Source organism: Protopterus annectens, chromosome 2.part0, assembly GCF_019279795.1.
Source record: "Protopterus annectens isolate FY-2018-M chromosome 2.part0, PAN1.0, whole genome shotgun sequence".
NCBI lineage: Eukaryota > Metazoa > Chordata > Ceratodontiformes > Protopteridae > Protopterus > Protopterus annectens.
This window is the reverse complement of record NC_056728.1, coordinates 1,685,774,927-1,685,797,564: the sequence shown is the minus strand read 5'-3', so window position 1 is coordinate 1,685,797,564 and position 22,638 is coordinate 1,685,774,927. Positions and strand designations below refer to the sequence as shown.

The 22,638-nt window shown below is 45.1% G+C and overlaps 1 protein-coding gene across 1 annotated transcript in view; it reads left to right on the top strand.

Annotated features, from left to right (window-relative positions):
- Positions 1–22,638, top strand: part of LOC122793575 (E3 ubiquitin-protein ligase TRIM35-like) — a 623,883-nt gene that overhangs the window by 223,354 nt on the left and 377,891 nt on the right. Inside the window, exon 3 of the mRNA XM_044061741.1 lies at positions 5,186–5,416. Coding sequence (XP_043917676.1) covers positions 5,186–5,416 — 231 coding nt within the window. The remainder of the gene's footprint in view (positions 1–5,185; positions 5,417–22,638) is intronic.

Genomic DNA, 22,638 nt, shown 5'->3' with positions numbered 1-22,638 from the left:
GTTAATGCATTAGACAAGTGACTAAGCACACCTTACACTGTGGTTCTGATGCCCTAGAAGCTTCTTGCAGGGCAGCAATCACCGGTTCCGTCCGTAGAAGGCATGCATGGTTAAGGAACAGCCCTTGCCAGACCATGTTAAATCTAAATTATTGGATGCACTCTTGCACAAAGACAACTTATTTGTCACTAAGGCAGAGGAGGTCTTAAAAAAGATGGAAGAAAAAGCTAAATCTATGCAGATAGTTGAGGAAGCCGCGGTGGTACTGCGGTAGCATTGTTGCCTCACAGCAAGAGGTTCTCCTGTTCGATTCACGGCTGGTGTGCCTTCTGTGTGGAGTCTGCATGTCCTCCCCGTGGTCGAGTGGTCTCCGAAAGACATGCGTGAATGGGCGTGCCTTTGCTGAAGGTTGGGCGTCGGGCTGGCAACTCGGCACCATAAAAATCTACTGCCAGTCATTAGCGGACCGGAGTTCTGCTGTGGCGACCTCTAACCGGGAAAAGCCGGAAAGACAACCAAATGCAGATAGTTGAGGATTTCCTATAGGTCCAGCAGGCATTGCCCCTCCAAGCACTGGTCCTTTCCTGCTCCCACCAGGTCAGTTCAGACTGACCCCGGGGAAGCAGACCTCCCAGACAGCAGCCACAGGGAATGCAGAGATCAAAACAGTGGAATTCCTCCACTTCAAAACCAGGGAGTTCTAAGCCACCCCCTCATGGTAAGAACTTACAATGACTCTCTTCCCCCACAACCTCCCTCTGCCCACCTTCACTTACCCCTAGGAGGAAAACTCTCCTTTCATGCAAGCACCTGGGCCACCATTACCAACGACTGCTGGGTCCTCAACATAGTGTCCCAGGGATACATATTTTCTTTCCACACTCTTCCAACCCCAAAAGGGTTCCAAGATCTACCTCCAAACCAGTGGGCAAAGGCGAAAAATCAAGTCCTTTCCCTGCTCTCTATGAGGGCAATAGAGCATATTCTTGCAGAACAGAAAGGCCAAGGTTTCTACTCCAGACTTTTTCCTGGTACCCAGAAAAGAGGGCAACTGGCCCCCCATCCTCGATCTATCCATTCTAAACACCTTCCTGGTGATACCAAAATTCAAAATGCTCACCCTCCAGCAACTGGCTACCCATGCTCTCCAAGGATGCTTGGCTAGACACCCTTGACTTAAGAGGCCTACCTCTGCATTCCTGTCAGGGAATCATGCAGGGCATATCTAAGTTTCAGGGCAGGATCTCTGCACTTCCCTTTGGCTTATCTACTGCTCCCAGAGTTTTCACAAAATGTCTGGCTCCCGCCATTGCCTTTTGCAGACAAAGGAATATCCATATTTACCCATACTTAGACGACTGCCTAATTCAGGCAGACAGGAAAATCTGCTCAAGCACCTGGCCTTTGTAAAGTCTCTACTGATCTCCCTAGGGTACACTATCAATGAAAAGAAATCCAAACTAGTACCCACCCAAAGGATTATATTCCTGGGAGCAAGCCTGGACACAGCATCCCAGATGGCATTCCTTACACCAGAAAAGCAAACTTACTTCACAGCCTACTTCTCTCAACTAGCCACCAGACCCTAATTATCTGCAAGGAAAATCCTGCAATCGCTGGGGTTCATGGCATCTTGCATTCTACTCATTCCATATGCCAGACTGCATATGAGGAAACTTCAGTGGTACCTAAAAAGCCTTTGGTGTCAACAATCTCAAGACCTGGAAACTCTTATACCAATGATACCTTGCCTAAGGAAAGATTTTCTTTGGTGGGCAGCAGCATGCTCACACAACAAGGGACTACCTTTCTCACCACCCCCCGCCGCCCAGGCCCTCACCACAGATGCATCAGACTATGCTTGGGGTGCATACTTGGACAGCAGGTGCATACAGGGCCAATGGAGCCCACAGCAAATCCATCTGCACATCAACCAAAAAGAGATGTTAGCTGTCCAGCACGCATTGACAGCTTTCGGGACCCTTCTCTCCCCAGGGGTTCTCCTGATCAAAACAGACAACACCACTGTGATGTGGTATAGCAACAAGCAGGGAGGGATTCGCTCCTACCTTCTATGCAGGCTGGCCATAACCCTTTGGCACACAGCCTCTGCCATGCAACTCCACCTGTTAGCACAATTCCTGCCAGGTTCTCTAAACTCTCTGCAGACCACTTAAGTACAAATCTTCTGGACCCACACGAGTGGCAGCTAGACAAAAGAACCTTTACCCTAATAACTCAGAAATGGGACACCCCAAAGCCCGACCTCTTTGCCTCCCACACAAACTGTCAGCTCAGCAAGTTCTACACCAGGGAGCATCACTGCATGGCTTGGAAAGTGGATGCCCGATCCTTCCCCTTGGTCAGTCTGTCAGTCTATGCAGTTCTTCCACTACCTCTCCTCACCAGGGTACTGCTCAAAGTAAGGAAGGAAAAACCAAGGATAATTCTTATTGCTCCAGATTGGCCTTGCCAGCACTGGTACCCACTGCTGTGCAGCCTGTCCCCACTGCCACCATGACATCTCACTCAAACCACAACCCTCCTGAGCCAGAGGGAAGGAGAATTCATGCATCCCCAATTGCAGACCCTCAAGCTTTCAGCCTGGTTTATTCCCTGACCACTGATCAATCTGCCAGCCTCAGCAAGCAGGTTCTAGATGTTATACTTGAGGCCAGATGCCCTAGCACTAGAAAGTCTTATGCTGACAAGTGGAAAAGGTTCTGCACCTGGATTCAGGCTAACGGACCCGATACGGCATAGCTCTCACTACCTGTCATCCTGGATTACCAAGCTGACCTGCTACACAGTGGTCTCTCTTTTTCCTCTGTTAAAATTCACGCCTCTGCTATTTCTGCTCATTTCCACACTGAGCAGCCCCTTTTCTCACACCCTCTGATCAAACAATTCCTGAAAGGGGCTAGCAACTTGAGGCCATCCAGAAGAGCACCTACCCCAGCTTGGGACCTTAACTTTGTGTTTGAAAGCTCACCCTGCCCCCTTTCGAACCAGCATCTTCAGCAGAGTTAAAATTTCTCTCCTGGAAGACAGCTTTCCTTTTGCCCATCACTTCAGCCAGAAGAGTCTCCGAGCTACAAGCACTCATGGCTGTGGAGCCCTTCATCATCTTCCATGCTGACAGGGTTTCTCCTCAGGGCTAACCCATCCTTCATGCCCAAAGTGGTGTCCAGTGTGGCTCGCAACCAATCCATTCATTTGCCCACCTTTTTCTCTAACCCACAAAACAAGGGGGAAAGGGATCCTGCACTCTCTAGATGTGCACAGACAGCTCAGATTCTGTCTAGACAGGACTAAATCATTCAGAAAGTCTGATCAATTACTGGTTAGCTTTGTTGCAGGGGCAGAGGGCAAAGTCATCTCCAAACAAACAATTTCCAAATGGATAGCACACTGCTTCCATTTCCGTTATAAGCAACACAGAAAACCTCCCCTTAAGGGGGTCAGGACTCACTCCACCAGAGCAGCCTTCACCTCTGCAGCTTTCCTCAGAGGAGTCCTCACTAGGAACATCCTGGAGGCTGCCACCTGGACATCTGTTCACACTTTCACCAAGCATTACCACCTGCCTATCTTCTCCAAATCCAGGGCAGGCTTTGCCACTGCATTCTTGCAGGGCATCCTAGCCTGTCCCTAGTCTCCTTGACTGCCTCCACCCTTTTCCTCAGCTTTGGGAATAAACCCAAATGTGATGACGGTAACAGTGAAACACGAAGAACATAGTACAGTTGTGTACACTTACCATAAATGTAGATGTTCGAGTGTATTCACTGTTGCAGTCCTGGTTTCCCTCCCTCCATCCCCCTCTTCTCTCTCTCTCTCTCTCTCTCTCTCTCTCTCTCTCTCCTTGCAAGGAACATTTTGGTATTTACTTTCTACTGGTGGGGTTCTTCCACCATAACCTGGCTCCACTTGGGGGCTCCTGACAATTAGGGGAAGAAAAACTGATGTAATGGCGTCAGCTGCCTTACTTTAATACTAGTGATGACCTGACGTCAGTCCTGAAGCGACAGGAACTGACACAGAAATACTAAGCCTCTGGTATTCTGGCTGGCCGAGGGCTACCCCAGCAGGGATAACCCAAATGTGATGATTGCAACAGTGATTGCACTTGAACATCTACATTTATGGTAAGTGTACACAACTGTACTTTGCTTTACCTCTCTCTCTCTGATAAAATAGCATTAGTAGTTCTGCTTTCGGACCTTTACGATTTTCATCTGATGCAGCATCAGTCCTGGTCATGCTTTGTCACAGTCAGTTCCTCTTTTCCTTGTAGAGATTGCAAGCTGTTTTCAGCCAATCAGAGCAGCAGTTCCTACTGACAATGAGATAACCATTACTAATCAAACAATTATTTATCTGTGAAAATGTCAGTTAACTCCATAGCAGCATTTTCTTTTGCCAAGGTAGGTCCAGAGTCTGCCCAGCTAAGAGTTTTTCTTCCTCTTATCACATAGATTTGCATTTGTGATCTGAAATATTCCTTACGTTATTGGAGGCACAGAGGTGACTGGTTGTATTTTTATGTATCATAAGAACTTTGTAGGCTACTGCAGTATTCTTTCAGATTATGATTGACTGTCGTTTTTTTTAGCCTATTAAATTAAAATCAGTGTTTCTCATTCTGTATCTGATATTTAGCAGTGTTTTTGTTTCGTTTCTTTAAATGTGTTCACTAAGTTCACATAAGTATGCCAGCATATAGTTGGGTAACGTTCTGGCTCCACTGCTTCTTGTTTCTCCAGATGTGTTTTGTACAGTGTTTCATTTGATGTGTGCAGCATTTCTAGTAGTACTGTCCAAGTAATTCCTGAACAGGGTTCCTGTCCAGAATTTCACAGAATATCCAGATTTTTGCCTGGTATTTTTTTGTGTGTTTTTCATAACATTTGTAATTTTTTTCTGACAAATAATTGAAGTCACTAAGTAATTAATGACATTTCTCCTTCAGAAAATGCATGCTAATGCAAAACCTGTTGTTCTAGCTACTTTCTAAGTTGGCAAGAGTAATATTTAAAATCTGTCCTTGGGTTTTTGGCCTTTGTCCAGAATTCTTGGAGGTTGAGTGGTATGAGGGTTCTCACGGGCACCATGACTGCATAGGTTTATCAGAATTAAATGCAGTTATGTAGCATTACATTTTATTTCCTTTTGTTCTCAACAGGAACAAGGCCAGAAGACTGAAAGACAGATCATGTCAGAGTTTAGCAAACTCAGGCAGTTCTTACAAGATGAAGAAAACAGGATCATTGCTGAACTGAAAAAGGAGGAAGAAGAAAAGAGGAGTCTACTTGAGAAAAATATGCTAAAGATTAAACAGTGCATAGCAGACATTATGGTGGCTATTACAAAACTGAAGGAAGAAAGCCATTTAGAAGACATCGATTTTCTAATGGTACCGTAAACAATGATTATTTTAAACAAGCATGCTCCTGTAACTTGTCTAGTAAAAGATTCTTCAAAAACATTTCTGCAGTAAATGTGTAATATGGACTGCACTTAAAGCTCAGTTTTCTAGAAATATCTTTTACAGCGTTGTGCAAATTACCAATTTAAACTAACTTTCTGGCATTCTTAGATGTAGTGTTACTTCATTAAAAACATAGCAAAACAGACCCTTAGCCATTATTAGCAAAGCAGGGCAGCAGTTCACGTCTGCCTCCGCCTCAGTATTTGTCCCTGTGGCTTAGTTCTCAACTTAGGTACATACTTTTATCTTTTGTTCCTCCACAAGACCTGTCCTAGGGGCTCCTTTGCCCACTACCAGTTGGCCAGTTGGTACCATGTCCCATGGAAGGAGCAAGAGCCAGGTTTCCTCAGACTTGGGCAAGAGCTCTCCAGTCCATGTGTTCCCAGCCCCTCTCCCCCAGAAAGAGCAAGAGCCAGGTTTTCTCAGACTTGGGTAGGAGCTCTACAGTCCATGTGTTCCCAGCAGAGAAAGTGTTCCCAACACAGGAAGCCCTGTGAGACCATTGCTTCCTCTGGGAAGGAGGATTTAACTGGTAATGGAGTGGACCAGGCAGCAAGTCCTGGTGGAGTTTCCCGTCAAGTGGCCTGCTTAAGTCACATTCACTACCTTTTTCAGAGGATAAGATGTGGTGGATTTCCCACTGGTCTTTCCCCCAACTCAGCAGGGTGAGCACTGTGAGCAAGATAAGTCAGCAAGGCCTCTTCTGCAGGTGAGTATCTGCTGGTTCACTGGCAGGTTTCTCTAGTGTAACAAGCATGGCTGTTTACTTCCTCCCAGGATGAGCTAGCTGGCACTGGCCACTTAAAGCTCAACTTCCCATTGCCTGGTCCCTCAGGTACCTGTGTCACCAACTGAATTTATCCTTCTACACCATGGTACTAGGATGTCAACGGAGGTCCTTTCTTTGCCATATCTGCATGTCTATGCTGTGTCTTTCTGAGTATGAGATTTTTCCTTAGGTCTTTGGTTTCTTCCCTCATCCCAGACGTACAAAAAGTCAAAGATAGTTGAGTTGATGAGCTACTAAATTGCCTCTAGAGGTGTGTGTGTGTTCTCTACCTTATGTTCATTGAGTGTTAGGATAGGCTCCAGCTGCTTTATGACACTGACTGACAGAATTAGCATGGGGGGGATGAATGCACGAGTGAACCGTAATGATTTTGAAAACAAAACAGCATGTGAACATTTTATCACATTAATGAATGATAGTAATTAGAAACAGAAATAAAATTCATTCAAATTATATGCACCACCACCACCATCCCTACTTCAGAATTTATCTTTAAAAAGAAGTCATTTTTCTGTAATACCATACAGTGCCAATATTTGGTAAGCTTCTAGATGAGTCAGTGATTGGTTTCTTCCTCACCAGCAGTCACTGTTTAGCTGTCTCTTTTTGTTCTGTGCAGCTCTTTGGACATGTATTACCAGGCTAGTATTCAGAAAAGCATTCTGTGATAGGAAGGCCTTAACACAGCTGTTTTTTTTTTCCATCCTGTTAGTTTTTTCCAATTATTAGACTGTCTTACCACTGAGGTTTTCATGTAGCAAGGGCCTCAGTGTGGAAGACCGTCTTGTGGGGGGCTGCATCATAATCCAGTCCAGGGGAGACGTAGCTGATTTTAATTAACTGTCTGCTGTCCCCCAGACATGCCAGTGGTTCCCAATGTATGCTGCCAAAAATCACTTGGGTGCATAAAAGTTCAAGGTTGGAAGAAAGACGACTGTAGTCACCTGTTTACTCCTATGGTAGCACCTGCATTGCAGGTAAGGTCTGCAAAAGTGGGGGGCAGAGTTAGTGTCTGGATGTATATAAGCATGTGTGCGTGCACATCTGTAGGGGCATGAATGAAGCTCCATGAGAGAGTGTGTGTGTGTGTGTGTGTGTGTGTGTGTGTGTGTGTGTGTGTCTGCCTACCTATCTGGTAGTCGCACTGGAGGAGTTAGATGGAGGGATCAAGAGCCTGAATGCATGTATGTTGGAGGATGCAGGTGGGTGAATGGATCAATGTTTCTGTGACTGTGATTGACAATGTGTGGGGGCATGTTTGTGGGTTTGTGTGTGTGTGAAAGAGAGAGACAAAAACGTAGAGAAGGAGGGGGACTTTGCCAGTACGATGCATGGACTTGTATGGAGAACACTAACACTGTTGGGTCTGACATCTCTAGTGTTAGCTAGTGTGTGTTTCAGAGACATAATAATGACGCCTTTCTTTCTCATTGGGGATGTATCTGTCTTGAATACCAGTTTCTCACTGTTGTGGATATTTACTGCTGTAGGCAATTACTGCAAATGGTAACCATTTTTATAAATCCTTGAGATAATTCCTTCGTCAATTATGACAGCATGTGTTTATTTATGTAAATGTGGTGAGTAACTGAGCTTTCTCACAGTCCCTCTTTCTGTAATTATAGATTTTAATTAGTTGTTCATTGGCTGTATTTTACTTTAAATGGTGCTTTGTAACATTTGTTTGCCATCTGATGAAGGTAATCTCTCTGAAATTTGTGTGTTTTATGCTACTATTTTATTAAACCTTTGTGGGTTGTCAGCATCAGGACTCTTTCTGTAATTATACTCTGCCACTCACAGTCTAGATCTTGACTTGGCACACATTATGAAAAATTTCTAAGTTTTATACAGAAAAGTAGACAACCAGTTGTCTGTCCAGTTTATCATCCACAATTTTTATTCATTTCCTTTATTGCTTTGCAGAGGAACACAAGATAAAAGCTATAAATGCCAGTGCTTTAACTGTACTGCATGCAGATATCAGCAGGAAAAATTCCTGGACTTCCTCACTATCAGGACATTGTCAGTGTCAGGACATTGTCAGTGGTTGAAGGTTTCTTGCACAAGGATCAGCAGTAGACTCCCACATGTAGGCTGTAATCTCTGCTCTAGCAGAGACTCCAGTAGATGATGGGGTGAAAGAACCACAACTCTGGCTCCAGTCATCGGGGGATACATCCTGGAGTGTAGGTGCTGCCTGTTCCCCATTTATTGATTGAAATTTGCTGTTATCTGGCCTGAGTCTAGAGAGTGGGCTCTATAAAGTCACCTGTCTGTGGTTTGATGGTACTAGAAATCTAGAAACCAAGGACCGTGTTCCTTGGATTTCCCTACAGGTCATTTGCCCAGTTTCAGTGAGAGTCTTCTGTGTATTCTGTCTGCTGACATTTCAGAAACTTAATTTAGGCAGGTGTTAAATGCCTTGCAGGAGCTTAAGTCACACTTGCAGGAACTCACCTTTAGTGACCTTGGTTTGATGCTGGCATAGACCTAACTCAGCCCTTTTAAGCCTGAGTCACACTTGGTGTGGGAATGCTTCTGAGCACTGGATCCCTATTGCATGACATGTGGCATTTTCCAGTCGTGTGGTCATCCCATGCAGGACCTTGCATCAGCTCACTACTGGGATTGGCTGGAGTGTGAACTTCTTCCCACTTGGGTTCCTATGAAAGTGAGGACCCAGAACTGTTACCTTGGAGAAAGAAGATGAGATCCACCCACTCTGCAGCTCCCCAGGTAACCCATTCTTTGGGGAACCTGCAGCTTATGAGATCCTCCATGGACTGGCTTGTTGTCCCCATTTCTTATATCCATAGAGTTTTAAATGAATATTTAAGGGAAAAAAATGAGAATCCTTGATGTGTTCTTCTAATGGAGTTTGATATTAAGGATACTTTTCTAATAGCCTTGGTTGTGTATAGGCTCTTCTTTTTCAGCCAAAAAAGATTCAGACATTGTTCATGAGTCCCTGGCTGAGTGGAGTGAGTCATTAACCAGACATCCCTTGGCTGATTTGTGTGTCCGTTCTCCTGTGCATCACAGGAGGTGCAGACAATGTTTTTCCATCATTCATGGAGTGATTTCTAAGGCTTTCACAGGTGTGGTAAGAGAGTGTAATGCTTTGTAGCATTGGGGCTTGGAGCCCTCAACTAGATAACTCACCTGTTCAGATTCCATTCCATCCTAGTGGACCAGGCACTGGCGAAGCTTTCCTCAGAGAGAAAGCAGTTAAGAATGTGCTTAGCTTCAAAGGTGGGCTTCCACGTAGCCACGTGTATTTTTTAAACTCTGTATTGTTTGTGTTATATAAACAAAACATATTTAAAAAAAGCATACAGTTTAACATTTGAATCCTCTCATGCAAACATCTTAAAATTTAAAGTGTAGCTATATAACAGCACTCTTCTAGATACTAAAGTGCTGCTACTTTAACCATTTATTAGCGTAGCTGTGTTGTTTAGGGCAGTCAATTTTTTATTGATAGAGAACTCAGTAAAGAGTATTTCTCATTCATTGTCCAGCTCAAACATCCTGGGTGAAAGCTGGATGCAGCTTTCCTTTATCATAATCTGATTAGCACCACCTTATTTTTATTCTTTTTATAATTTTTCATGGCACACCATTTGTCTTCTGCTTCAGTAAAATCTCTAGCAACTTCTTCTCAACTGATCTTCATTTATATATCCTTGCATACCATTTAGCTTTTATCCCAAATACCCTCTCATAGCAAATAGGCATCGTTGCCCATTAAATTGCTCTTTGCAGCATACAATTGAACACACCACTCTACCTCCCAGGTCATTCCTCTCTGTCACCTACCTCTTCCCTGCCTCTGCACCTTAATCACAATTTTTTCCAAGTCTCTCGTAACTTCTTCCATACATAAGCTGTCTTTGTCATTACATTCTTTATTATCTCAGTTGTGAATGCATTTTGTTAAGTCTCACTCGAGTCACATATTCAGTAGTGTGTCTCTTCCTGTACAGATGGACAGTTTACTAGTCACATATGTGCCCCTTTTTGACCAAGACATCATCATCTCCGTCCATTGGAATCAATAACACAGGACAAGGGGCCCCATTGTTCCACCATTTACAAACATTTTAAAAGTACAGTTCTAATGGCCATTTTGCTTTCATCATATAACTTGCAACAAAACGGGACTGATATTAATTTGCACCCTTTAATATCCAGAAATTTCAGCAACAAGACATACAACAGTCTATCCATTAAGACTAATTAAGCGTAAATCAAAATCACCCTACTGAGCAGCCTTTTATTTAACACAAAATCGTCCCTTAACATGCCATTAATCTACATATAGCTAACCTTGTCCTCTAGCTGTTTGTACTTGGATGTCAGGATGTAGGTTTCATCCTTCACAAATTGTATGTTCATAGGTTCATAGGTTCATAGGTTTATACTAGGCTAACTGCCCTAGGGCATTTATAAGCCTAGCCCATGTGCCTTATGTTAGAAATACTGTGCCCATTAGTTTGTTGTGCCTCTGTCCAGTAGTGATCTCCCATCCACCGGTCAAGATTTCTCTTGAACAGAGCCAGCGAGGTGCTCTGCCTCACATGGACCGGGATTTTATTCCACAGCATGGGGAGTCTCTGGGTGATAAATCTATCCCTCCAGCACGTCCGATTTATATCCGTGCTAAGATTTAAGTCTCTTGCTCTAGTGGTTTTGGTGGATTTGGATTTTTTGAGGTGGAGCATGTCCATTAATTCTGGGTTGGTCATGGCCTTGTATGTCAGGCACAGGTCACCTCTGAGCAGACGGTATGCAACTGAATAGAGTTGGAGTTTCTTCAGTCTGGCAGCATATGACAGGTTTTGGAGTCTATCCTTTTGGTGAGGAACTTTTGGGGTCTCTCCAATTGCTGCAGGTGTCGGGTGAGATACATCCCGAATGGGGCATTGTACTCGATCATTGGTCTGATAAGTGAAGAGTACAGGGGAACAATGACCTCACTTGATCTGGATGTGAATCCCTTCATGATCAGGTGGGCAATGTAGAAGGTCTTACGAACCACTTTAGCAACGTGAGCGCCAAACGAGAGGCCACTGTCAACCTGGGTCCCCAGGTCCCTGATAACCTCTTCTGTGCTTAGTGGGTTGCCACCTATATGGTAGCTTGGGGTTACCTTGTTTTTCCCGAAGGGTATGACTATACACTTTTTTGCGTTTAACTTCAGGCCATGGCTCTGGCACCAGCTATCAGTTTCCGTGAGACCCCTCTGAAGGATGTCTGGACACTATCCACTATGGCACCCAGTTTGCAGTCATCCGCAAACTTTGTCAGCCATAGTCCTCCTATGTTTGCCTGTACTTCTGAGAAGTAGATGCCGAACAATAGGGGGCCAAGGACTGAGCCCTGTGGGACTCCACTTGTGCTAGTACTTGTGACTGGCTTTACTATGCCTTTCTTAGTGTTAAGACATACATACAGAGTTATATTATGCAGTTTTGCATTAAAAAAAAAGTATAAGCATTTTGAACTTCCTTTCTATTTATCAGTACTACACTGTCTGCTCCAAAGGAAGAGCTCTAAAATTTCATTCTGGCTGCCCAGTTCGTGGTGGAAGTTCTGTTTTGACAACCATTTCAAGAGATGGTGGATGATTCTCTTAAAAGGAAGCAGTATTTCACTGCACTGAAGAACCTTTATGATCTTCTTCCTACTCTTCCATGACTAGCCATCCACAAAAAAAAAAAGAAGTACAGAGAAAGACCATAAAGTAGCAGATGTTCTTCGTGTTTCACTGTTGCAGTCATCACACTTGGGTTATCTGCCTACAGATAGCCCTCAGCCAACCTGAATACCAGAGACTTGATATTTCTGCGTCAGATGCTGTCAATCCAGGACTGACATCAGGTCGTCAGGGGTGTAAAAACAGGCAGCTGACACCATTACATTAGTGTTTCTTGCTGAGGAGCCCGAAGCAGAACATCCTGGAGCTGACCGTGAGCATTCCCTATGTCTACTCGACCTTGGAGAGCCAGTACCAAAAATCAGTGTGTCCAAATGTGGTTGACCACATTTTAGAGTTGTTCGGTTCCTCACAGTCTCCACAGAACTAATGAACAGGCCCAGGTCCTCCTCCTTTGGGACCATAGATGCTTTCCCTCCTTTGGATCATGGTTAAGGGCCTGTTCTTACTTCTTTCAGACCCTTAAGAGGACAGGGTTTTACACAGTCTTGGGCCTCATCATCTTAACAAGGCATATTCTGTAGTGACTCTGCAGATGTTGCTGGTGCTAGGAGACTCAATAACTTCTCTGGTCACGACAGACATCTTTTTGCCCATCATTGCTTGGGATTCATATAGGAGGTTCCTTTATTTCCTTGTGGGTTGGCTCACTTCCAGTACAATCTGCTACCATTTGGGCTTTTGACAGCATCCAGAGCATTTATTATGGTGTTAGCACTGGGGGCTAAAGCCTTCCTAGATAAAGTTCTGTTTTCTTTGTCCTCCTCTACCTGAACATCTGATTCTTCACGACCCCATTAATGAATTCCTTGAGAGCATCCTTGGAGAGAAGACTTCCATCTTGATCCTGTGTCAGAACTGTGCTTTTGTATTTTTAGAGCTGGATATTCTCTACATATAGTCATTCATGCCAGCTGTGAGTGATCAGGATGTTATGACTTGGCACGCACAGCATAGGTTCAAGGGCTGAAATTAACTGGGACTTCAAGATGGTTGCACACTAATCACACGTTGATTTGCGCTTTCTCGGTATGAAAAGAGAAACTGAAAAAGGGCCAGAGAAAGACTGAGTCTAGGTAACATTCAGTCACTGGCTAGTAATTACAATGCCTAGATGCTAGCAAAAAAGATATTTGGAGAACCTAAGGAAAAATCAACCAGAAAAGAAGAGAAAAGTGTTTGGGGAGAATCCTGCAGCTGGTCAACAGAAAGTATTTCAAATTCCAGCTTTGATGCAGGATATGACTTCTAGTAATTTAAAGGAAAAATAAATCAGATGCACTCAGATGTGTTTAAAATAAGTGAAACACTGCTTTTGGGTATTGTTATTCAGTTTTTAACTGATTCACAATTGCTGCAACACAGATTAGACCATGTTAACAACTGTTCCAAGACAATGGTCTCAAATGAAATGTATAAAAATGTAACATTGTTCATTTTGGTAAACAAAACAGTTTCATTTGCTATATAAGAGATGCACCACACCAGTCAGATACTGTTGTAAGGGATCTGGGTGCTCTTGTTGATAATTCCTTACCATGTGATCATAATGTGATCATAATGTCTCCACAGTAATTTGGAAAGCCTTTTATCTGGCCCGTCTGATTTCTAAAGGCATCTGCACTAGATCCAAAGTAGTAATTTGATGTTATCCTTTTCATTCTTCCTCGGCGGATAGGTTATGGATCCGATCCTTGGATCGAACTCGGCACCATATTACAGACAATTGATCCAACTCTCAAGCTCCTCCCTCTATCCATAATGCCCTAGTACATTCTCAGTATCACAGATCTCATTTGCCGCCATCATGCTCAGACATGGGGTACTTCTCTCCACCGTTTATTGTAATTGTTTTCATAAGTTATCACCTGATGTCAGTCTTCATTTGCTCCTTGACCTGTGGGTTCAGAATATTAGAACCGACTCGGCCATTACTACATCCTGTGAGAACCAAAAACTCTCAAGCTTAAGTCCTACCCAAAACGCTCCTCTGCAAATTACCCAAGATCTCATTTGCCACTTCCTGTGACAGACACTTTGCCAACTTGCTTTCGAGCTAAGTGTTAATGCTGTATTTTATGTTACAGTTTTTGGATTCTCAAAAGGTTATTTCTTCCTAGAACCTACCCTTTTTTTCTGCAGTACCTTTTGTCTCTTCTCCGTCTTTTCCTTATACAGATTAGTGTATTCTGCACTACCATTGTTGGTAGTCGTTGTCTCTCCCCTTTTCTTCTAGTAAAAAAAAATAGTACTAATTTTTGTCTTTCCTCCTACACTCGCTGTAGTCTTTCCTACCATTGCTGGTAGCCTACCTTTGGTACTACTTACTACCATTGTTGGTAGCCTCACTCTGTCTGTCTACTTATTGGATTTAAGTTAGCTCTGTGTGTGTTGTGTGACAGTTGTTCAACCTGACAAAGTTCAAGGCACCTCCAGTTTTAAGAAATGTCAGGAGTGTGGCTGTAAAATGACCAGTTCTGATGGGCAGTCTGTGTTTATTGCCTTAGTCTGATGCATTTGATAGAGGATTGTTCAGTTTGTCATGCTTTTAGTCACTGGGCCCTGGTAGAAAGGAAGAATAAATTGTTATTAAAGGAGATGATAAAATCTTCCTTTGAGGAGGCCTTATCTGGTCTTTTTGGCAAAAGCAAAATAGATGTTTCTTCCCCTTCCTCATTTTCATCATCTTCAAAACTTGACAAAGGAAAAAGAGGAGTCGATCAGTGCCAGCTTCTCCCTCAGCACTGACGACCAAAAACTTATAACTTCAGTTACTACTAAGGATATTTCAGTGCCGATCTCTGCACCAAAAGTGTGTCCTCCATTGGTGCCGAAGTTATCAACTCAGATCTTAGACCAGTCCGTGGAGCCAACAGCCTCGGACCCATCTTCTGTTTCAGCACTGATATCTTTGGTTCCAAAGGAAAACACTGACGCTGAATTTTCTTACTTGGATTGACCTAGGATCAGATACTTCCCATCTGTAGATCACTTTGATAGTCAATTACCCAGACCCTTTTTGAAAAGACCAAAATCCCTTTCTACCCAGTCAATTTGTTCCACTAAAAGTCTGACAGAAATGGATGTGTTGAGGTTGGTAGATTGGCTCTTTGTGGCTAGGGGACTTGCAGGTGTGTCTTCCGTTCCAGCCCTTTTGGGTGCCGGAACCCTTTCTTCTGTGACCCCCCACCTACTCTTCCGCTTCTAGCCTCCTCTGAGGCCTTTGACATCCTGGCTCAAGGTTTCTCGGTCCTGACTATTTTGGTTCTGACAAGATCTCTGGTTCTGATTTCTACCCTGAGTTCTTGAGCTCTGTTGGATGTGGAGAACTCTCGGAGTCATGGTTATGCTGTCTGTTCTGTGGGGCGGGACTTGACTCTGGTGTTTTTGGAGCCATCACTGCACCTTGGAGCTTTGGCATGCGTTAGCTCTACCCTGGCTTCAGATTTGGGGGCATTTTCTTCAGAGCAGGGAATGACAACTGTTCCAAGGCAGTCTTTCTCTGTTCTAGGCTCCCTTCCCTCTTCATGGGGGGGGGGGGGGCAGCTTTCCAGGTCATGGAGAGGGCCCTGCCCACTTTGGGAATCCAGTTGGCTCCTCCCCTGTTGGAGCAGTTCTCCAATCCTTCCCCTCATCCAGAGCTTCCTCCAATCCCAACACCTGGAAGTCGAGCACTGAATACGCAGGAGGCACCTGTTCAGGTTTTGTCGTCTTATAACTCCCCAGATCTTCTTCTGAGGAACCTCCTCAGTGGGGCGAAGTGTAAGAAGAAACACACAGCTTCCCTGGAGGAATCCCTCACAGAGGACATTGATTTTGATGAAGGGGAGGGTTCTCTTCAGTGACCCGCTGAATCCTTATAAATACGGGTGGCTGGGAAGTCCCAAAAGCCTTGTTCAGAGGAATCGGTGTACCTGCAGGCCTTCAGCACTCAACCATCTACCTTTTGGGTTACTATGCCTGCTGATAAACTCATTCAGTTGATCTTGCAGGTGGGTACGGAAGGCTCCTGACACCATAGAACCTAGCCTAAGAGGGGCAGACAAGATTATAACTGCACCAGAGGATCATCAGTTTTGGGCAAAGGGGTTAACCGTAGATGTCATGGAGGTAGTGATGGCCACAAAAAAGGAACCAGCAGAGGAAAGTTCCACTATCCATGCTTCCATTAGAGAGTCTGTGGCAATGGATAGGTTTTGAAAGCGAGTTTACACTCCATCAACCTTTGCTTTCCGGTCTTTGAACTTTGTGGCACACTTCACCAGACTCCGAAGGGATCCAATAAGGAGTTATCAGATACCCTGGCAGGAGCCGTATTTGACAAATTCTAAGATAAAGTTGCTTCTCAGTTGGCCACCCTAGGGTCCATTTCGAATTCATTGATGAGGCTCATAGCACATGCAGCTGAAGGGATGACTAGAGCAGCGGCATCAAGTGTAGCCATAAGGAGACATCTGGATGTGCTTGTGGAAATTTGCAGAGCTTTTCACTTCTTCCTTTGTCAGTGCCCCCTTTGATGGATCATCCCTTGTTGGCCCTAAAGTTCAAGAAATGTCCAGATGTGAAAAGGATGGAAAGACCCTTTCTATAGTGGGTGTACATTTTTCTACTCATCAACGTTCCTATTCTAAGAACCAGAGGAGTGGGAAAATGTGATTCAGAAAGTCCGAAGAACCTTTCCAGGACACACATGGCAGTGGTTACACCAAGACAGAGGGGGGAGTTTTAATGGAAGACGCTGTCCACATGGCAGAGGTGGCCTGCAAAGTCAGGATTCTAGAGATACCTTTCCTGGCAAACCCTGTCACTGCTGCTGAAAGGAGGTCCAATTGCTTTCGTGTGGAGGCAGTTGGGGGATGCTCATCCCTGCACTGGTACGCCTAGCTTCCAATATCTTCTGATGTTTGGGTGCAGAGGATTATAACCGGAGGCTACTCCATACCCTTCCTTCTAACCCCCCCAAAGTTGCAGGAAAATCCCAATGTTCCACCCAGTCAGAGGGGAACTAGCAGTACTAGAAATTAAGAAACTGCTAGCAAAAAGAGGCATTCAGGAGGACCCACCACACCAGATAGAATCTGGAGTTTACTCAAGATTCTTTAGTGCCAGAAAAGACTGGGGACTGGAGATCTATTTTGGATCCAAGTGTTTTGAACAAATCTGTTTGACAGCCAAAACTCCAGATGGACATGGTTCAGTCTTTTCTCCCATTCCTAGGGAAAGACGATTGGATGTGCTCAATAGACCTCCAGGATGCGTATTACCACATAAAAATGGACAAGCGCTCCAGGAGATTTCTCCACTTTCAGCTGGGAGCCAGTCATTATCAGTTCAGAGCACTGTCTGTGGCCTCACCGCAGCCCTCAGGGTGTTCACCAAATGCATGGCAGTAGTAGCAGCTCACTTGACTGCAAGGATTCCAGGTGTTTCCATACTTGGATGACTGGCTCATTACCGCTTCCACCAGGAATCTTCTAGAACAAGCAAGAGACTCCGTTCTCCAGACTTGCGCCAACCTGGGGTTTATCGTAAATAAAGAAAAATCACAACAGACTCCAATTCAGACTATAGAATTCATAAGAATGGTACTAAATACCAATGTTTGCATAGCCTCCCTACCTTATCTGAGATTGCAAAATATCAAGAACCAAGTGGGAAAAAAATATCAGAAGCAGGAGTACCTGCACAACTAGTTCTGCAAATCCTAGATTCGATGGCGGTGGCCATCACATGATAATTTTGCAATGGCTTCTAGCATCACAGTGGTCCATTTTGTACCAAGCAATGTCAGACCAGATCTTGATTACCAACCGTTGCAGGAAAGACCTAGTTTGGATTCAGTCAGAGAAAATTCTCCTTGGCCACCCCTTTGTTCCCTATCAGCCCCAAGCCATAGTGACCACGGACACCTTCCATTTAGGGTGGAGGGCATTATCTGGGCAAGACGGTCCAAAGCACTAAGTCCCCCCATAGAGGCCAGCTTACGTGTCAGTGTTGTGGAGCTGAGGACAGTGCTTTTAGTGTTGTAGGCCTTTCAAACTGCTCTCCCTCTAGGTACAGTTGCGATTCAAACAGACAGTATGTCGGTAGATTGGTACATCAACAAACAGGGAGGAATCAAGTCATACCCTCTTTGTAGAGAGCACTCAGAGTCTGGCAGTAGGCGATCTCTTCCATCTGCTTTCTGATAGCAACTCCTAGGTTCATAGGTTCATACTAGGCTATCTGCCCTAGGGCATTTATAAGCTTAGCCAGAATGTGTTTGGCTTTCGCCACCTATTTTAAATTTATTTTGCTATGCCCTTTTTCGAGGTTAGTATACTGTGCCTCTGTCTAACAGTGACACAGAAGTGATACCCGGGGTAAACCTATGATCTCCCATCCACTCATCAAGATTCCTCTTGAAGAGAGTCAATGAGGGACTCTGCCTAACCTGGACTGGGATTTTATTCCAGAGTGAAGGGAGCCTCTGGGTTATGAATCTGTCCCTCCAGCATGTCCTATTTATTTCAGTGCTGAGGTTCAAGTCTCTCGGCGCGTAGCTCTATGGGATTTGGATTTTCTGAGGTGCAGCATGTCCATTAATTCCGGGTTGGACATGGCTTTATACGTCAGGCACAGATCGCCTCTGAACAGGCGGTATGCCACTGAGTAGAGCTGGAGTTTCTTTAACCGGGCAGCATATGGCATCTGTTTGAGCCCTTTGATCCTCTTGGTGAGGTACTTTTGGGGTCTTTCCAGTTGCTGCAGGTGTCTGGTAAGGTACATCCCAAAAGGGGCATTGTACTCAATTATGGGCCTGATGAGGGATAAGTAAAGAGGCACGATGACCTCCCCTGATCTAGATGTGAATCCCTTCATTTTTAGGTGGGCTATATAAAATGTTTTTCTAACCACTTTGGCCACGTGGTTGTCAAATGAGAGATTGCTATCAACTTGGGTCCCCAGGTCCCTAATTACTTCTTCTGTAATGGATTACCACCTATGTGGTAATTTGTGGGCACTTTGTTTTTGCCAAAGGGGATGACTATACACTTTTTGGCATTTAGCTTGAGGCCATGGCTCTGGCACCAGTTGTCTGTTTCTATGAGGCCCTTTTGGAGGATGCTTGTGTCGGCTGGAGAGTCGATTATGGCACCCAGTTTGCAGTCATCTGCGAACTTGGTCAGCCACAGTCCTTCCGTGTTGGCCTGTACCTCCGAGAAATGTATACCGAACAAGAGGTCCCAGGACTGAGCCTTGTGGGACACCACTTGTAACTGGTTTGGAGTCTGACATGGCTCCAGCAATTCTAACCATGTGGGTTCTGTCCTTGAGCCAGTTTGCAATCCATCTAGTGACATAGGGGTTTATATTTAAGCTGGTGAGCTTATCTATAATGCCCGAGTGGGGTATTGTATCGAAGGCTTTTGCGAGGTTCAGGTAGGCTGTGTGGACCACCTTCCCCTCGCCAATGGCCTTGGTGACTGTTTCAAAGAAATCAACCAGGTTTAAGAGGCAGGATCTGCCCTTAACAAAGCCAAACTGGGTAGAATCCAATGTCTGTAGGTCCCCAATATTTTTATTTGAGGTCCATGATAATCCTTTCCATAGCTTTGCAGACCAAGCTAGTCAGGCTTATGGGGCGATAGTTTCCAGGATCCGTTGAGGCACCACCTTTATGGAGAGGGACCGCTGTTGCTGTACGCCACTCTTTGGGCACATAACCTGTAGTAAGGCTGAGATTGAACAGTAGTTTTATGTTTGGGTTTAGCTCTTCTTGGAGTTCATGTAGGACGCAGCCTAGGACACCGTATGGTCCCATTGATGCTGTGTTTTTTGCTTTGGAGAGGGCGGCTCTTACCTGAGCATCTGAGATGTCAGGAGGGCAGCACTCTGCTGGGATAGATATTTGCCCTTTTGGTGGGGAGGGGGGGGAGAGACGTTTGCGCTGAACCTGTCAGCTAGGATGTTGGCAATGTCTGTGGGTTCAGTGTATTTTTTGTCATTTTGGACTAATTCTGAGCATATCTGGGAATTACCACCCAGGTTCCTAACATAACTAAAGAAAGCCTTGTGATTATCCTTAGTGTCCTGTGCAATTTTTCTCTCGAAGCTGGCCTTAGACAATTTTATGAGTGCCCGTAGCTTTTTTTATGAGTGCCCGTAGCTTTTTGCTAATACTGATCAGTGATGCCTTCCCTTTTTGGGATTTTGCTCTATCATTTAGTAGCTTCCTCCTTCTATTATATAGTTTGTTTATGGCTGGGGTCCACCAGACAGGACGTCTGCCTTTGGAGGATTGGGTCTTGGTTTTATTTGGGATCGCATGATCCATGCATTCCTGAAGGTGTTCATAGAATGCGTTTATAAAGGATTCTGCGGTCTGGGCAGTATTTTCCACAGGCCCGGGGGCTTTGAAGGATTCCACCTCGGTTTTGAGGAGTGTGAAATTTGCTTTAGAGAAGTTTTTCACTGTGGTTTTCTGGGCAGGGGGTGGGGTCGGGATGTGAATATCCAGTGAGATTAGTTTATGGTCTGATCTTACCAGTGAGGGATACACTTCTGGTCTGGTCTGGAGCATAGAGTCCCCATGTTGGTGATGATCAGGTCCAGTATGTTTTCCCTTCTTGTGGGAGTGGTAACAAGTTGTTCCATAGCATTTGAGTTTATAAATTCTAGGAACCTTTGGGCTAGGCTGTTGGAGCTAGAGTAATGCTCCCAGTCTATGTTTGGGTAGTTGAAGTCGCCCAATATAATGGTGTTTGGAGAGACCTTCATATTTTCCAGTGTTCTCAGAAAGGCCGAGTGGGGTTCCTGGGTTTGCGAGGGTGGTCTGTAGCAGGCTATAAACTGGAAGGCAGTTTTACCCACTGTTAGTTGCACATGGATAGTCTCTGATGCTTCGTGCTGTGCCACCAACCTGGAGGTGTGGGTATCTTTGATGAATATTGATACTCCCCCTCCTTTTGTGGTTCGGCCCAAGTTTTGGGTCCGAAAAGCATGGTATGAGGTATAACCTGGTAGTGCTGGGGTCTACAGTAGAACAGGGTTACTGTGTTGACGTGTGCACAGAACATCAGCGCCAGCCACAGTCGAACACGGTATGTGTTGAACCCCACCGTCATTGTAGCCCATGCCACAGACAGACATGTTATGCATCTGTGCATGTACGGGTGGGAATGGCCCTGGCCTAGCAGTATAGCTGTGTCAGTGTTGCGAACAACATACTGAATGGGCTGTGTGTGTGTGAGGTGTGCATCATACGTGTATGGTCTGATGGATGATACCAGCAGTGCCCCCGCTATGTGAACATCCCTGTCCCCATAAATGAATACCTAGGCTGTGCTCAGCACCATGGTCACTGTGGGAGGGATGGTGCTGTGCAGTGCACCCGGCGACATGGTGGTGACAGCAGGCACTGGATGTAGACATATGTGGTACCCATGTCAGGCTGGGGTACCATCCATGTGCACAGGATATCACCGTGCGGGCACATACAGCACTGTGTTGAACAATATCACAGCACATAGCACCTGTCAGGGGTAATGTGTATGCATGGATGTGTTATGCCAGCATGCACCATACACACCCCCACCAGGCAGCATGCTGCCTACCTTGCACTGTGTTGAACAATATCACAGCACATAGCACCTGTCAGGGGTAATGTGTATGCATGGATGTGTTATGCCAGCATGCACCATACACACCCCCACCAGGCAGCATGCTGCCTACCTTGCAGAAGGCCATCGTCCACACCATGGTGATGGACATGCGACATGTCCATATACCCATAGAAAGGGAGCCCTGAACCAGGTTTCTGTTACTGCACAGATATCGATGTTCTCCATGCTAAGGAGAGTTTCGAGTGCGTGCATCTTGAGGTTTAGACTTCTGGCGTTGAGTAGCATTACTCTTAGTTTCTTATCCCTTGTGATACCTATGGAGGTGGGTTTGTCTTTTGAGCCTTGCCTAAAAAAGGCACTATAGGTGTAGCAAGAGCCTTTGCCAATATCCGAAAGCCCAGGGGTGACAGGTGCAAGCTGTCCCTAGCGAAGCATCGTGGCTTGTCGAGCATATCATCCCAAGCTGACAGGCATTGGATCTCCTTTGAATGACACCAGTAGGGGAGATCCAGTGTGATAGCAGGCAAAGTGAGCAGATGCATTCTTCTGCCTCACGAGTGGTGTCACAATCCCAGAGTGGTGGGAAAGGCCTTTCATTGCTGAGGCCAACCTTGCTGCGACCTTTTCATATCGCCCCTGAACATCAAGTGCAACAGCTATTTTGCCCTCGTTCCCCCTCAAGGAGAGTCCCTGAGAGAGACTTTCCTGCACGAATGACCCTCCCAGACTCCTGTACACCTTGCTCCCCTTCCCATTAATTCCTCAAGTTTCTGAAGAAAGCAATCCAGTTGAAGTGCAAAGTAATCATCATTGCACCTATCTGGCTTCGACAGATTTGGTTCCCTTTTCTCTGACCTTATCTGATTCAATGACTGTGGACTCTGGACCCATATCCAGGTCTCCTATCCCATCCAGAGGGATTAGTTCACCCAAACCTTCAACGCCTCAAACTCATCCCTTGGCTTCTCCAGTTCCCTTGATTGCCAGGCATAATAAACTTAGAGGATTGTTTTGGCCTGGCACAAGCCTT